The 16957-nt window shown below is 41.4% G+C and overlaps 1 protein-coding gene across 2 annotated transcripts in view; it reads right to left on the reverse strand.

The window, feature by feature from the left end:
• The window catches only part of Adamts17 (ADAM metallopeptidase with thrombospondin type 1 motif 17), a 347197-nt gene that overhangs the window by 242527 nt on the left and 87713 nt on the right, over positions 1–16957 (reverse strand). For both annotated transcript variants that reach the window (XM_076848849.2, XM_076848848.2), the window contains exon 7: positions 10529–10572. In XM_076848849.2, the coding sequence (XP_076704964.1) occupies positions 10529–10572 (44 nt within the window). The remainder of the gene's footprint in view (positions 1–10528; positions 10573–16957) is intronic.

Below are 16957 nucleotides of genomic sequence, written 5' to 3' on the forward strand. Positions count from 1 at the left end.
TTTATAGCATATCTTATTTATCCACTCCTCAGTCAGTGGACACTTGCGTTGTGTCCATCTTTTGGCAATTGGGAATAACGTTGCTATGGAGATGTGTGCACAAAATAACTGTTCAAGTCTCTGCTTTCACTTCTTTTGGGTATGTACCCACAAGTAGAATTCCTATATCGTGTATTAATTTGAGGAACTGCTCTACTGTTTTCCACAGCAGATGCACCATTTAACATTCTCACCAGCAGTGTATGAGGGTTCCTATTTCTCAACATCCTTACCAACATTTGTTATTTTCTAGTTTTGACAACAGCCATGTTATTGATTGTATCCAGTCCCCTCTGTTAGCCCACTTAGTAATTCTAGGTATTACCATGCCCATTTTACAAATAAAAGAACCGGAAAAATTAGGTCAGTCACATGAGGACCCTGCAGAAGCAAAAGGTGAACCCAGATGTAAGTGCAGAGCCAGCGCTCAGATCACAGCACTGAGCCTTGCCTGTCCCTCTTCCAATGATTGGATCCTGAGAATGGGCTCAACCTTGGCTGATGGGACCTCTACAGGTGGTCAAAGGGGTCTAGAGGGCCACTACTTAGGAAAGTGTGTTGGAAGCCCTTCCTCAGCTCCCAGCCTGAGCTGTCCTGGGTTTCCTCCAAGGAGGCTGGAGTCTTTTTTCTCACGGAACCCAGTGAGAAAAAAGACGGTCACTGTACCTCTTCTGTGCATGCCTCTGGTGCAACTCGAAGGCTTCTTCCCTCTCAAAGGACAGGCATCTCATACAGCCTGGTTTCCCATTTATGCTACTGCATCCCCCTCCTTCTATTTGGAGAGGGTTTTTGTTTGTTTCTAACAAACCTTATAAGGATCAGGACTGACTCAGAACCACATGACCAGAATAAGAGCTGTGCTCTGACAAGATGAAGAATGGGACTTCATTCCAAGCTAATCCTAAAGTGTTCCTCTGGCCATGAGGAATGGAAACATCAAAGGAACAAGAGACACTCCCTCTGCCATTGTCACACAAGACTCAGCAGAGAATGAGAGGGTGGCAGACCAGTGTCACTGGTATCACATGTAGTTAGCAGCTACCTACATGGAAGGGACATTGGTTTTAGAGTCCTCTTGCCAGCTGAGCAGCTTGCCACTCTCACCTGCCACCCTCAGGATGGCACCCACTTTCCTGGACTGCCTGTTCAAGGGGATGCCATGCCTGCATTGGAGATCCATGGCTGGACACCCAGAACAGTGAGTTTCTCCATGTTTTCAGCCCTTCTAGTTTCTATCCCAAAAGGCAATCAGGCACAGTCACGTGTTGCATCAGTCTTTGACTAGTTCCAACTAAATCTTGGCTCCATCTCTCTAAAAGGCTGGTAGAATCTGATCCCAGGCATACCTACCATATTTTCACCATTTTTTAATGTAGTCCAAGTATTACATAACCTCAGATGAGACTTTGGCAGGAGGAACTAGACAAGTTGAATCTGTTCCCCTGGGGCAAGTGATTTCAGTCATGGACTTCCAGCCGAGTTCCAACAGGAGATGCCACAGTGGGATCTTCTTATGTAGCTGCCAGGGCAATAGGTCTTTTCAGTAGGATCTTATAAGGACTAGTAGAGAACTCATAGAATTTATAGGCACAGATGAAGCTTCATCAGAACTTCTAGTACTGGAAACAGTGCACACTTCCATGTGGACACACGCACCCAGGCATACTGCATGAGTATAGGCCTATACACAAGTATACAGTCATTTACATTTTTATTCACCCCAGTCTCTATCTTCAAGCTATGCTTAGGACAGCCATCGAGGGTCTTTTAGAAGACCCTGTCCAATAGCCAGACAATTTAACTGACATTTTTGAGAAAACATTTCTATCATTTAAAGGTAAATATGTAGGAGAATAAACCAGTGTATTGAAGTGTATACATTTTTCTTTCCCAGCAACTCTATTACCTAAGAAATCCAAGCTGGATTTGTAGGACACAGTACCCTAAAATTGACAGAATGCTAATTTCCAAACTCTTTTAAGTGGACAATCTATTTTTGTACAGTATGATGAGGAAGGCAGAGCTTGCCAAAACACCCTGATGGCCCGAGGCACGCATATTTGATTCCCCAAATTGAAAGCTTTCATAAAACCTCTGAAAAATCAGAGAATATGGTCAAAAGCATAATTATAAATACCAACAGAACTTATGACAAACAGATGAATTTGCTAGAGATCACAGGTTTTCTGATTGGGACAACTAATATGTAATTAAGTATTAAGCCTTCATCTTTGTAACTTCTTAACGCAGACAAATGACATGTTGAGGATCAGCCTGAAACTGAGACACATCCATGGTGCCAAAATGGGACGGATTATCAGGAAGAGACTGACACACCAGAACTTAGTCATTTGAAGAAGTATTTCCCGTTGGCGGCAATTCCTTAAGACTGTACATAGATGCTCCTCAACTTTTGATGGGGTTACATGCAGTTAAACTACTTGTAAGTTAAAAATACCCCAAATGCCTTTGAAACCCCTAACTCAGCAAACATCCCAGCTTAGCAATACAGCACACTGCAGTGAGGGGACATGAGTGACTCTCTGCAGTGTGCTGGGCTGCCCTTGCTTACAATGAGTTTCCCCTCAGGATGACGTAGCTGACTGGGAGCTGCCCACCATCAACAAAGAGGACTGAACCATGTATCACTAGCTCAGGGAAACAATAAGACTAAAAACCTCAAGTGTGATTTATACTGGATGCATATAACTTTCACACAATTTTAAAACCAAAAAATTATAAGATGAACCAATAAAAGTCAAAGATCATTTGTACTTCTAAACATAATTTTGAAGCACAATAGAAACTTGACTTCTATGGGGTTACAAGGGACAACAAAGCAAATAAGAAAGTCCCCAGAAACAGAGAAACCACAGCTTAGCCTTATGGCAAAACTGTTCTACAGCACACCAGATGCAACTTTCCAACTTCACTCAGCAAACAGAACTTTCAACGCCTCTTTTTGACAATTCAAAACCATGGTAAGAGAATGAAGACTTAGCTCTCCCACCACAGTACAAAGGAACAAAGGCTCACCTATACAGATTTCCCCAGGGGCTTTTAAGCAAGGGCACCCGAGTGGCAATAAGCAAATGGCCCCACAATGATGGAGAGGAAAGTACAGGAACCGAGTGCATAAATTTTGCCATGTTTGTTTTTATGCATACAAAGTGGCATTCCAATCACTCCTGAGCCCCCAGTTCTGACACTAAATTCCGACATTACACAGCTCACAGCTACTCTTCCTTGCTAACATGTTCAATGAATAAAATTCCAAGGGTCCTGGCATTATGATAGTGTCAAGTGTCCAGTCTCCCAACCTCTCAGGATTCCCCAGCTCCTTTGGGCTCCTGGTTTCATGTTGGGCTGGTCGGAAACACACTTCAGAAATTGAAGCTTCATTCCCAAATGCCATGCTCCTGGTTGGAGATATTATTTTCTTTCACCTGCTGTGCCCACACAACATGCCCTCATTTCTCCTTCACAGATGAACTTGCTGCTTAGAGATCGGTGGCCCCATCTATGAAGCCCCCGTCAACCCACCCAGAGCTATGAAAGCGTGTGGCATGAAAGCTGTGAGCGACACGGGGAAGGGGTCCTCCCACCCAAGTTCAAAGTGAGACACAGCAGCTGGGCCCTGGAGCACAGACCAGGTGTGTAGGTCCTCAGCAGCATTAATGTGGCTTTACATAGGACTGCAGAATATATTGTCCTTTGTACAGGATTACCCCTCCCCTCTACTGGGGGTGCAAAAGAGAATATTTTCCATTCATTAAAAAAAATTATGAATCAAAGCAAGGAAAAAAATAAATTCTAGCTCCATTTGGGCTATCAAAAAGTCACCAAGGCTCAGTCAGGGATAAGAGTTAAGACCAATGCTCCATGTCCCCTGACTGTACCTCAGACATCTGTCTGGTCAGTAGGCAGTAGAGACTGGTAGCTGCTTGGGTGTTGGGAAGAGGAGAGTGAAGGGAGGCCAAGCATCCAGAGTCCCACTGCTTCCTTGACCCCATTCGCTCACCTCTCCAAGACAGTGTCTACTAATAATTGTGATCTGAAAGCAAATCATTCTGGATAAAGCAATTCAACAGAGGAAAAGTTCACACCCCACAAGGACAAAGTCTGAAATGTCCTCTCACTAAGGGAACCAGTGATCTCTACTAAGGATGGAGGTCTGCTTCTCCAGATCCTTCTATCTTACAAGTTGCCTTTTCTCCTGGTATGTTCTTCTCCAAAGTAAAAATCAGCAGAACCCCTGTTGTCCTTCCTCTTCCAAAGAGGCCCAAGAAACCCCTGGCAGAGCTGGGAGGAAGGGAAAGAGAGCCCTTCTGGTGTTACTTTTAAAAAACACGTCCATTCATCTGCTCAATCAAGTCCCACCCAGTATGGAGGAGAATGGAGAGGCCTCTACACCAAGGGGGTCACAAAACTCCACCTTTGCCTCCATTAGTAGGACCACTTTGAGTCCCAAGATGTTAAGCCTTATGCTTCTGTCTTTACCAAAGGTCAGGGTGTAGTACACATTGGCCATTCTGGACTATCTAGCATCCATCCTTCCCCCTGGTTGATATGCACTATTCCTTTTGGGGATACCCCAAACACACACACACACACACACACACGTATTCTTTGTGAGAGGCGTCATTGCCTATGGAAGCCCAAAGAGTAAGAGCCTGGCTCTACCTAGCGCAGGTGGTAATGGGAGAGGCAGACAGAGGCCATCCAACACAGTCACAGTGGTACATAAATCAAGCAGGCCCTGCCACCAATCTCTACATGGTGTCTGTGAACTCACCTTTCTGGATGTCCTCAGGTGCTGTTTGTGTTTTAAGGCTGGTTTCCCAGCCTGGATAAATTCTCCTTTTACTCTCATCAAGAATCCAGACTAATAGATGGGCTGATGTAGATTGGGCAAAGGAAAAGGAAAGTATTTTTCTTGGAACCCTAAAGTCCACTCAGTACCTCAGAAATTCTTCCAATGCATCACTTAAATTTAATTTCGAATTATGTTTTAAACTACTTTTAAAATAGTAATTAAAACACAATAGATTACCCTTGGGGAGAACACTGACTAGCGGGTGGCATGTTAGAAGCTTCTGAAGGATGAGTAAGATCCTACATCTTACTCTGAGTAGAGATTTCAAGAGCGCAGGCACATGATTGCACAACAATGTGAATGTACTGAATACTACAGAACTAAATGCTTAAAAACGTAACCATCTGGGACAATTTTATGTTATGTATGTGTTAGTATTCCATGACCGTAAAAACAAAACAAAAACACCTGAGATAATCAACTCATAAAAGAGAAAGGTGTAAAATATTTGTTTTTTAGTTGTAGTTGGACATAATACTTTATTTTATTATTGAAGAATAATCATCTCTAATTTAAACAGAATGCTGTATTTAATTCCTAAATGCAATCAAGCATGTCATATACCCTAGAATGTTGTAAACCCAATTGATGAATCGTTTTCCTTTTTTAATATGGAGATTATCGTACCCCTTTCTATTTACCCTAATTCTGAGGTAAAACATATTTAACCATGTTAATGGTTAATGCAAGTATACACTAATGTATACAAAAATAGCATATGCATAAGAAGCTCCAAAAATAAAAACAGAATTTTCTAAAAAAAGAGAGAGAGAGAGAAAGGTGTACTTTGGCTCACAGTTTTGGAGGTTTCAATCCAAGGCTCCATTGCTTTTGGGTCTGAGGTGTGGCAGCATATCATGGTGGGAGCACATGGCAGTAGAAGCTACTTACCTCATGGTAGCCAGGAAGTAAGGGAGAAAGAATCCATGTGCATAGAAGAGTCAGAGATCCCACAATCCCCTCTGAGGGCATTTTCCCAATCACCTACAACTCCACAGCATACCCTAAGATTCCACTATCCTACAATAGCATCAAGTTGAGGATCAAGTCAACACACGGTATTTGGGGGACATTCCACAGCTAAAGCGTATCAGCATATTTTACCACTACATAAAAAAGCCACAGATTAAAACAATTCAAAACACTACTTTAAAACTATCGCAATTAATACAAGATAAACAAAAAAAGAAAATAGGCACAAATTTAAAAACCCATCAAGATTTGTGCTCTTTACTACATGGGAGCTAAATCCTTATTAAAACAGGAAAATAAAAATGCAGTTATTACCAAATTATACAACACTGATAACTCTGAGATCCTCCTAAGTATACTAGATACTTCATTCTCTGTATAACGAGGACACAGTAACTCAGGCTCGAGCTGGATCCTGAGCTTTCAGGCAGCTCTTCAAAGTCTCTTCACATTGGCAAGCACATATCTACGTGATTCAGATTATTTTTCCATTCTGTGCAATCAAAATAAAATGAAATACTAAATCAGAGATTGGGATGACAAAATTATACAGATGGAATACAGATAAAATGGTTGCCAGGGGTTCAAAGGTCAGAGAGGGAAGGGGTGACTCTAATGGGGCATGCAGTATCATGGAGGTGACGGAGTCGCTCTGTTCTTGATTGTTGGAGTAAATGGGCAAATCTATATATGTGGTAAATGTCTCAAACTATATCCATTCCTTGGTATCCGAGAAGCATTGATTCTAGGACCTCCTCAGTTAATAATTCTGCAGATACTCAAGTCCCTTATATAAAATGGTGTGGTATTTGCACCTAAGCAATTCTTCCATATACTTTAAATCATCTTTAGATTGTTTATACTACCTGACACAATGGGATTGAAGTCTAAATAGTTGTTATGCTCTACTGTTTAGGGAAAAATGACAAAGGCTGGGAACATAGCTGAGAGATATTATTTGCCCAGCATATGCAAGGCCCTGACCCTGGGTTCAATCCCCAGCACTGGGAGAAAAAAAAACGTTTGCACAGTACCTTTTTTTTTTTTTTTGCAAAAATTTTAAATCCATGTTTAGTTGAATCTGAAAATGGAGAACCCATGAATATAGAGAGCTGGCCATATATAAAAAAGCATACCAAAAATGAGTGACTACCAAGTGACACTTGTAGTCATTGCTTTGGACCCACTGATTTCCTGGTCCCAATAATTCCCTGAAGAAATACAAAAAGTTACTACTGGAGGAAGCTGTGCTATAGAATTAAAAGACTTTTCTACTATTTTGGCTGCTTTTTAAAAATTTTTTGATTCTATAATTGCATCAAAACTTCAACAAATGATAAACACAGATATAAACTGGATGTTGAGACTGGTATATGCTGCACATTCCTCTAGTTTTCAAAATTTTTATCTTTATTAAATTACACCATTGTTCTTACTGACTTAATAACATGTAAAAGTGAACTATGATTATGACACATTAAAATAAGTGTTTCCTCATAAAACACCATATAAGTCCAGCTGTGTTCAAAAGAGGATTCATTTCCGTTGTTGTCAAAGTTGGAAACTACTGAGGTATTAGAGAGAACATGCAATGAAAAGCAGGAGACAGGCTGGATCGGATCTCAGCTAATCAGCTGTCAAATGAAAAATGATTACACCCCTCCCTGCCATTAAGACTTTCTTGTTAGGAAATGAGACACATGCAGCTAGAAGGCCACGTAAGGACATCAGATGTTCCCCGGTAACATGTGGCTAATAGTCAACGAATAGAGCTATAAACTGAATTGTATTTCCTCAAAATTCATATGCTGAAGTCTTAACTTGCAATGTGACTATATGAAGAGGTAGGGCCTTGAAAAATGTGATTAAGATTAAACGAGGTGAAGGATAGAGGCCTACTCAATGTGAATGATGTCCTTATAAGAAGAGGGAAGGGTGGGGCGTAGCTCAGTGGGAGAGCACTTGCCTAGCATGCAACAGGCCCTAAGTTTGATTCCCAGAACTGCAAAGGAAAAAAAATAGAAGAGGGAGAGGCACAAAAGGGGTGCCCATTCAGAGGAATGACCATGTGAGGGCATAGGAGAAGGTGGCCATCTGCAAGCCAAGGACAGAGACCTCACCAGAATCCAAATAAACCTGGATCTTGCATCTCCAGCCTCCAGTACTAAGAGGAAGTACACTTCTTTTTGAACCATGGGTCTGTGTGGTATTTTGTTATGGCAGCCTGAGAAAACTATTAAAAGTAGAACAGTGATGTGGTGTAGAAGGAGGAAAGAAGCTTGCTTAGAACTAGCTGCCTGATCTTCCACAGGGGGCCTGAACACACTACAAAGTTGCAATTAATGGCAGATTTTTACCAAAAGAATATTTCATATATTCAAAGAAAAGCCAGCTACAAATCACATAAAAGAAAACCATATGACTAGATGCATACTGTTCACAAACAACTGGAGTTTCTTCATCTGTATTCCTTCCTTCAGTAAACCAACCAACAATGTTAACTGAATCTCTCAAGTCCTGAGTCAGGTTCTGGGGACACAGAGTAGAGGCCCAAGCTTGGCTCTGTGTACTACCTAGTCCTTGGGGTAGATGGGAAGTATGAGCAAGACTATGTGAGGATAAGTGCCTCCCCAAGCCAAGCAAGGGGAGCAGAATCACAGAGCAGAGGTGTCTTCCAGAAAGAGCTCTGGCAGTCATCAAAATGCACCTGTGAATCCCGGGAAACAGCAGCCATTTCTGGGGCTAGTATGTGCTTTGGCAGCCCTGTTAATAGATAGAGGTCAACACACACACACACACACACACACACACACACACACACAGAATTTCTACAGCCCCCACCAGCAGGCCTGTGTCAGCTATCCTTCAAGTGAAGCATGTTTTCCATTGCTTATCTACTAATTCTATTACAGAGACAGTCCCAAATAACAAAGCACAGATTCATTATTTTGCTTTGTTTTATTCTTTGGGTGGTTCTGGGGATAGAACCCAGGGCCTTATGATCATTGGTTGTTTTTTGACACATGCTCTTCCATCTGTTTAGAGGATGTATGAAGTAAAAAAAAAATCATTTTGTAAACTCAAATACATGAAATAAAAGTTAGATAACATGATGCTAGATTTTAACATAACCCAAAGTGATCATCTGACAGATTAAGAAACCCAAAACAGAGATTGACCCAGGGTCGCCCAGCTCATCTGTGGTACAGCCAGAGGAAAGACTTGAGATTACCTACAGCTGAGACTCCATGAGAAGCATAAGTTGTTAAAATCTAAATTTCACAATATTGGATATTTTTGCATCCTACTGTTTTCCTTTAGTTTTACTATAATTTGAAGCATGCACAGGTCATGATTTTGCTTTAGGCAATACAATATTTGGAGCTCCTAGTTTGTAAAGGTTTGTGCTATGACAAAACAAATTGGAAAGCTCTTGGTGTTTCCTCTCTTAACCAAGCATTCTATTCCTATACCCTAAGAGTGTTTTCCATTTGAAAGCTCTGAAAAGTCAAGAGTAAACCACTTATCATTGAGAATAGGGGAGGAAAGGAAAATGATAAGTGAGGGAGAAGGTGTAGAAAAGAAGAAAGAAGAGAAGAAAGGGAAAGAGGAAAAATGTGTTCTTCCAGCACTGCACATTGGTATCAGTGTTGTTTGTCTAGAAAGCAATTGGCCTATGTGAGGGTTGGTAGAGGAGATTGATCTTACAACTACACGGTCATGCTTCACTCTTAGGGCACTCAGTAAAGATCAAATGCATGTGCAAATATAAACCACTACATGTCTTTTGTTGTTGTTGTTATTGTTGTCTGCATTTTGACTCACTGTACATAAATGGAGCAAAAGTTTTCATTTCTCTGGTTGTACACGATGCAGAGTCACACCATTCGTACAATCATACATGTACATAGGGTAATAATTACCATCTCATTCCACCATCTTTCCCACTTCATACCCACTCCCCTCTCATCCCTCTCCTCTGCCCAATCCAAAGTTGCTCCATTCTTAACTTGCCTAATCCAAACCCACTATGGATCAGCATCTACAAGTCAGAGAAAGCATTTCTTTGTTCTTTGGTTTTTTAGGATAGGCTTATTTTGCTTAGCATGATATTCTCCAACTCTATACATTTACCTGAAAATGCAGTAATTTTATTCTTCTGTGAGGCTGAGTAGTATTGCATTGCGTATATATACCACAGTTTCTTTACACATTCATCTCTTGAATGGCATCTGGTTCCACAGTTTAGCTATTGTGAATTGAGCTGCTATAAACATTGATGTAAACCATTACATTTCTATCTCATGACAATTGTGTTACTGAGTTCCCTTTTGCCTTGGTGACCAAGATGCTTAGAGTCAATTGCATCCCCAACTGCAGACACCAAGGGCGGCTAGTGGCTCTTCCCCTTTGGTTTAACTTTTCTTATCTTACTTAGTAACCCTTCAGCTAGATGCCTTCTGCCATAAGCAACTTCAAAACTTCTCAGGAAAAAAAAAAAAAGTCAATTAACTAATTTACAAGAAAAGAACCAAAAGGAAATACTGAACTTGCTCACTGAAAGCTCATTCAGATTGGAGGTATAATTAAGAATTTGAGGATATATCACCCCTTGCATCATTATTTGAACTCTAAACTTACCAACAGTGTCGCACGGCTCATCTTTGTGAACGCAGAAATCTGTCCTAAAAAAAAAAAAAAGAGAGAGGGAGAAAGAGAGACAGACATAGTCAGGTGAATGTGGTTTACTGGGAAAATGGGAGAAGAAACACTGAGATTAACCTTGATTATGGCTTTAGTTGTCATAAGTCATAGTGACATACCATAATTAACAGGGTTTGCCAAGAGAAGTTGGCCTATAACATGTCCAAGTGGCAAGCCCAGTTACCCTATGAAGGCCCTCCCTTTATAGCTAGACTATTCTATAAAAAAACAGTTGCTGAAAAGATTCTAACAGCTGAAAAGGTTTTGGAAGATGTTAAATTATTGATTGAAAACAATTATCAGTCAATATCATCAAACTGCAATGGCTTCTCCAAGCTCCTCTATTTGGGCAGCAACTGCTTCTAAAGACCATGAATCATGTCTATGAGAAGTCAATAAAAAAGTCATTTCTGAAAATTGTATTCTTCGAAGCTTTCCACAATCCCTCAGGTACGCAGCTGTGGTTGAATGAGATAGCAAAGATGCTCAAAGCCTGGTCCAGCCCCAGTTCTTCAGGCCCAAGGGTTCACTCTCATGGTGAAATGAGGGATTAGACCCTACTTTTCCAACAAGCGATGTTCCAAAAATTCTCAGTCACTAGTCGACCAAGAGAGCTGAATGGGGCAGCAGCCTGCCTGGGAGCTGGGTGAGCAGAGGGCGGCCCCATAGCAGGCCCTCTTGGGCCGCATGCCCATCTTCTCACAGGGCCCTTAGTGCTCACTCACCTGCAGCTCTACACACACCCAAGTACAGCTGCAGCTTTCAGAACATACCACTCCGAATTTTCCTTCTTAAAAGTCTGGGAAGGAACATGGTGCTAGCCAGACAACGCCAACACTAAGCAAAGTTACGGGGGGGAAATGGCAGCACTGGGTGGCCACAGCTTGTCTTCACCTACCAGAGTAATATCCCCTCATTTCTGGCCCACTGTTCCTGCACTCAGGCATTCACTCTCCTCCATTCCTCCCCTTCCCTCTACCTACAGCTAATCTCGGGGCAGGATTTGACCTGCCATTCACACGGGGGTAATGATAGAGTGTGTTACTCTCCTGACCACTTTTTATTTATTTTATTGGTTCTCTTTAGTTATATTCATGATGAACAGTTAAATTTGATATAATTATACAAGTATAGAATATATCTTATCCTAGTTAGGACCCCAGTCTTATGAATGTATTTCTGGCCTCTATTCATACTTCAGCCTGCTCTATCCCACATCAACGTTAGTGTTTTCCTTGAAGCATAACCCACATCTGAAAATTCTCAGCCCAGCATGGACAGTGGAGCAAACCCTGCATGTCTCCAGCCCTGACTCTGTTTCTGGATCAGGGATAGGACTCATAAAAGATCCCATCAGATCACTTGCTCTCAAAGACATTGGATCTGTAGTTTTAAGAGGCTCTGCTAGAGCTCTGGTGTACAGAAGCCCAGGTCCAGAATGATTGCTTCAGGCCAGTGATCCCACAGGCACAGTGGACATTTAATAAGCCCAGAGTGGGTAAGGCAGGTGGCAAGGTCAGGTGTGACAGCTTAGAAGTGCAGAGAGAAAACAAAGAAGAGCTGGGGGCCAATCATGTCAGCAATTCACATGGGTTTTGCTTTGCTGGAAATTTCAAATTTTCTCAGAATGTATATATTTTTGGTAATTGATGTTTTTGTCAATTTGTCATTTTGTTATTATTTACTGACAAATAAAAAGTACATACATTTATAAAATACAATGTATTTAGTAATGTGTATACATTACTAAATGATTCAATTCAGCTAATGACCATATCAATTGCCTTACTTACTAATCAAGCTTCTTTGGTGAGAAAATGTAAAATCTACTCCCTTAGCAATTTTCAAGCATTCAGTATTACTATTAACTACAGCCAATGTGCTGTCCAACAGATGTCCAGAACTTAGTCCAGGTAATAAATTTATAAACTATCTTAACAAGGGGAGAAATAAGACTCCTGTGCTTTTCATGACTGTACCCCCAAACCAAGAGAACTTCATGGAAATTGAGAAGGAATAACCATGAAGAACTGTAACAGCAAGCTGCCTTCTGACCTAATTTTTCTGTCAAAAAGTTCCTTTTAATAAATTAACAGGCAGTGAGAGTGATAAGGAAGAACACTGATCCTGGGGAGCTGAATGGGAAGATCAGGGTAGCCGAAGTGTCCCAGCAGTGTAGTGATTGCTGGTCCTGCGTGTTTGCTTGGGTGTCTGCCTAGCACTCTCAGCAGAAGTGCAGACCTAGGCTTGGGGGAGAAATCCTGTGTTCCAGGTATTCTGGGTCAAAAGCAGAGCCAAAGGTAATGTGTTTCAGGGGCTGAGACCCCGGGTATGTGCCCAATTTGACCCCCAGACCCAATTCACTCAGTAGCTGTCTCTAGCCCCAGACACAGCTGCAGAAAACTTCATTTCTGCTGATTCTGGCTCAGCAGTGTCTGCTGGACATGATGTCATATGCTCACAGCCTCCGCAGTGGCTGTCTTTCGATTGGTGGGCGTCCAGAACACACTCTCAGGCCCAGACACAGCACATCAGGGGGAAAGAAAACAAAGGAAACCTTCACATCTCCAGTCGTCAGCCTAGGACATGAGGATTCCGTCCCCTGAATGCTGCCTTGCCTGCACAGCTCCCACTGCAGACACTGAGGTCAGATTACTCTGGGAGGAGAGAACTGCTTCAGAGCAGCAGCTGCCTCGCACCCAATTTCCTTGAAAAAACATCAGCCCATTATTATCCCAGCCTAGGGAATTGCAGCTCTCTGTCTCTAATTATTAAACGATGCTTCTCAGCCAGCTCCAACTCCAACACTACCTCCCCACCTCATGGGAGGTCTTCAATTTAACATCTGCGTGGGCTCAGAGGATGTGGCTGTGCACTGATCCATTCAGTCCGGCAGCGCCACAGAAGCAGGTGGGAGGAATCATGAGTACTTGGGTAGCTTTGAGGTGTCAGCATGAAACAGAGAAAGAAAACACAGGCTCCTGGGCTGCCTCAGGTGAAGAGCAAGGCAGGAGGCCATGCATATGCTCCCCCCGGGACCCACTGCCTGCAGGTACAGGAGCCTGTTCTTTTTATCTCTGGAAGAGGACACTTCTTGTCCCCAGCACACCCTCACCCAGAACCACACCCATGCAGTTAATATACCTCCCCAACGTGCTTAATTAGAAAAGAACATTTTAAATAAAACTGTATTATAGTGAAATATATGTAACACAAAATCGACTATCTTAGCTATTATGTATACAGCTGAGTAGTGTTAATTACATTCACAATGTCATGAGCCATAGTGACCAATAGCTCTAGAACATTTTCATCTTGTAAAACTGAAACTCTGTAACTATTAAACACCAAGTTCCCTTTTGGCTCTACCAACAGGCCACAGTCACTACCATTCTACTTTGTGTCTCTATGAATTTAATGACTCCAGATACCTATTAGAAGCAGATTCATTCAGTAATTATCTTTTTGTGCCTATTTCACTCAGCATAATGCCCTAATGGTACATTCAGGCAATAGCATGTTTCAAAATTTCCTTCCTTTTAGAAGTTGAATAATATTCTATTATATTATATGTCATACTTTATCTATTCACTGTTGATGGTCATTTGATTTGCTTCTACCTCTTATCTATCGGGAATAATGCTGCTGTGAACAAGGGGGAACAAATATCTCTTTAGAGTCCCTGCTTTCAGCTCCCTTGGTTCTTAGTGCCTGAAGGTGCACTAGCCACATCACATGCAATCAGAATTACTGAATAGACTACTTCTAAAACATCCCCATTATACATTCAATCATCTTATATAAACAGAAAATGTTCTCATAAGGGAAATGTATTCTACAAAACACATTTTAATCCTTAGGGTTGGCATCTGACAAATCATCTTGAAGAGTGAGTGACTGGGTATCTATCTGGGGTCTAATGGTGGCATTGTACATGTGTTGAAGATACATGCCCAGATGCAGGACTGCTGGATTTTTTTTTTTTTTTTTTTTTAAGGATCAATCATACTGTTTACCACAGTGGTTGCATCATTTATTTTCCCACCAATAGTGCAATAGTGCACAAAGGTTCTGATTTCTCCACATCCTTCTAACAGTTGTTATTTTCTAATTTTGTTTCACTGTAGACACCCTAATAGGCGTAAGGTAAAGAAAAGAACACTTTACACAAATATTTTCTTCATGGCAATTAAGCTGTTAGGAGGCAGAAAAAGAAAAAGAAAAGTAAGTGTAATTGGCAGCATCTCTGGGCCCAGGGTATGTTCATGTATGCCCGTGGCTATCTGTAAAAGGGCCAATCCAGAAGCTTTATCAACTCAGATTTTGGTGACATCTGTGTCCCCTGGAACAAATGCTATTCATTCCCACCACCACACGTTTACTTATGTTTTCTCCTCCCAGTTCTGGAGATCTAACATGACCTGCTGACTACAGTTATTATATTATATTCATACATTTTAACGATTCTTACCAAATACATGGTAGTACGATGGCTATAGGATGGATATTTCATTAGCTAATAATGAAAGGAAATAGAGAAAAACTTTTTCCATTATTGGAAAGGTTCCCATATTAGTGTATTTTTAACAAAACAGAATTTTAAACAACACAGAATTTATACATTTTATGCAGTGTTATGAAAACCACTTTCAAAGTAGGGTACTTGGAAGTTTAGTTGCATATTCCAATGATGAAGTTGTTTAGAACTGCTCTTTAGGAAAGACTTTAAGGTCTGATTTAATTCTCATTTTTTAAAAATTAGTCACATTAATTTATGGTCATGCATAGACATGGTTCCCAGGATTCCTACTAGCTCCCTAAATAGAATCCACTCTCAAAGCATGGTACCCATAATACCCTCACTGCAATCAGTAAGGGATGCTATGGAAAGCCCCACAAGCTTCAAATTGCCATTTCAGTATCCTGAGCAATGGCAACCTCTGGTCCATGTGAGTGGCCTATACGCTGAGGAAGGTGGTAACTGGGAGGTTCCCAGAACTCACCCATGGACAGTCCAGACCAAAAGCACATGCCAGATCATGTTCATCCCTTGGTTTTTAGTGCCTGAAGGTGCACCAGCCACATCACAGGCAAACAGAATTACTGAATAGACTATTTCTAAAACATCCAATTATACATTCAATCACCTTATATAAACAGCAAATATTCTCATATGGGAACTGTATTCTACAAAACACATTTTAATCCTTAGGGTTAGCATCTGACAAATCATCTTGAAGAGTGACCAGGCATCTATCTGAGGTCTAGTGGTGGCATGGCACATGTGTTGAAGAGAAAAGAGCTGTGTTAGCTGGTTGCTGAGGCTTGGGCCACAGAACTTTCCTAACTGGCACTGGGATGTCTTTGGGCTAGAATGGGCAGCACAGGGCACAAAAGATGCAACCAAAGTGCCGATTTTCACTCAAAACCAAAATATTAAATGGAATTTAACACATCATGGATGGACAGGTTGTCTCCAAGCTAAAGAATAGGACAAAGTTCTTCATTTCACAAATTTATCTCTAAACAAGGAAAAAGTATAGAGTTTGGAATTTAAGTTAAAAATAATTTACATCCTTAAAATTCAAAGTTGATACATTCCTAGCAACTGTGATGAAATACAGGTATTTTTTTAATCTAATGGATTAAGTCATTTCCTATAGCAGGATTTTGTTATGAACATATTATAATTTTTTTTTTTTAAACAACCAAGAGATACAAAATGTAGAAAAAAGTGTTGAGAGCCACAGCCGAAGGGGCTCCAGCAAACTTTCAGCGGCAAAAAAGTAAATAACCACAACTACATCGGCAGTGATTTGAATTGTGTCCCACAGATAAGATATGGTCAAGTCCTAGGCCCTGCTACCTGTGAATGAAACCTTGTTTTAGAAAGAGGGTGACTGCAGATGGAACCAAGTTAAGACGTGGTCACGTGGATTAAGGTGGGCCCTAACCCAATGACTGGTGTCCTTTCAAAAAGAGGGGAATCTGGATATAGAAAAGTACATGCAGCAAGAAGCCTACGTGAGGATGGAAGAGAGGTTGGAGTGATGCCATCTACAAGTCCAACACGTGCAAGCATGCCAAAGAATGCTAAGGGCCACCAGCAGCAGCAGGAAGGACAAACCCTCCCCTAGAGCCTTCAGCAAGAGCACTGCCTGCCAACATCTCCCTTTCGGACATCTAGGCTCCAGAATGTAGAGGGATAAATTCCCATTGCAGTCACCCCATTTGTGGCCATTTGTTACAGTAGTTCTAGAAACCAAAGCAACACTGCCACTTGCTGCTTTGGAGGCTGCCTTGGGTTTCTGTTGTCCACTGCGGGCTCCCTGGAGTCCCTCTCAGTCTAGAACGGTAAGTCCAGTT

The sequence above is a fragment of the Callospermophilus lateralis genome, chromosome 3 (assembly GCF_048772815.1).
Source record: "Callospermophilus lateralis isolate mCalLat2 chromosome 3, mCalLat2.hap1, whole genome shotgun sequence".
NCBI lineage: Eukaryota > Metazoa > Chordata > Mammalia > Rodentia > Sciuridae > Callospermophilus > Callospermophilus lateralis.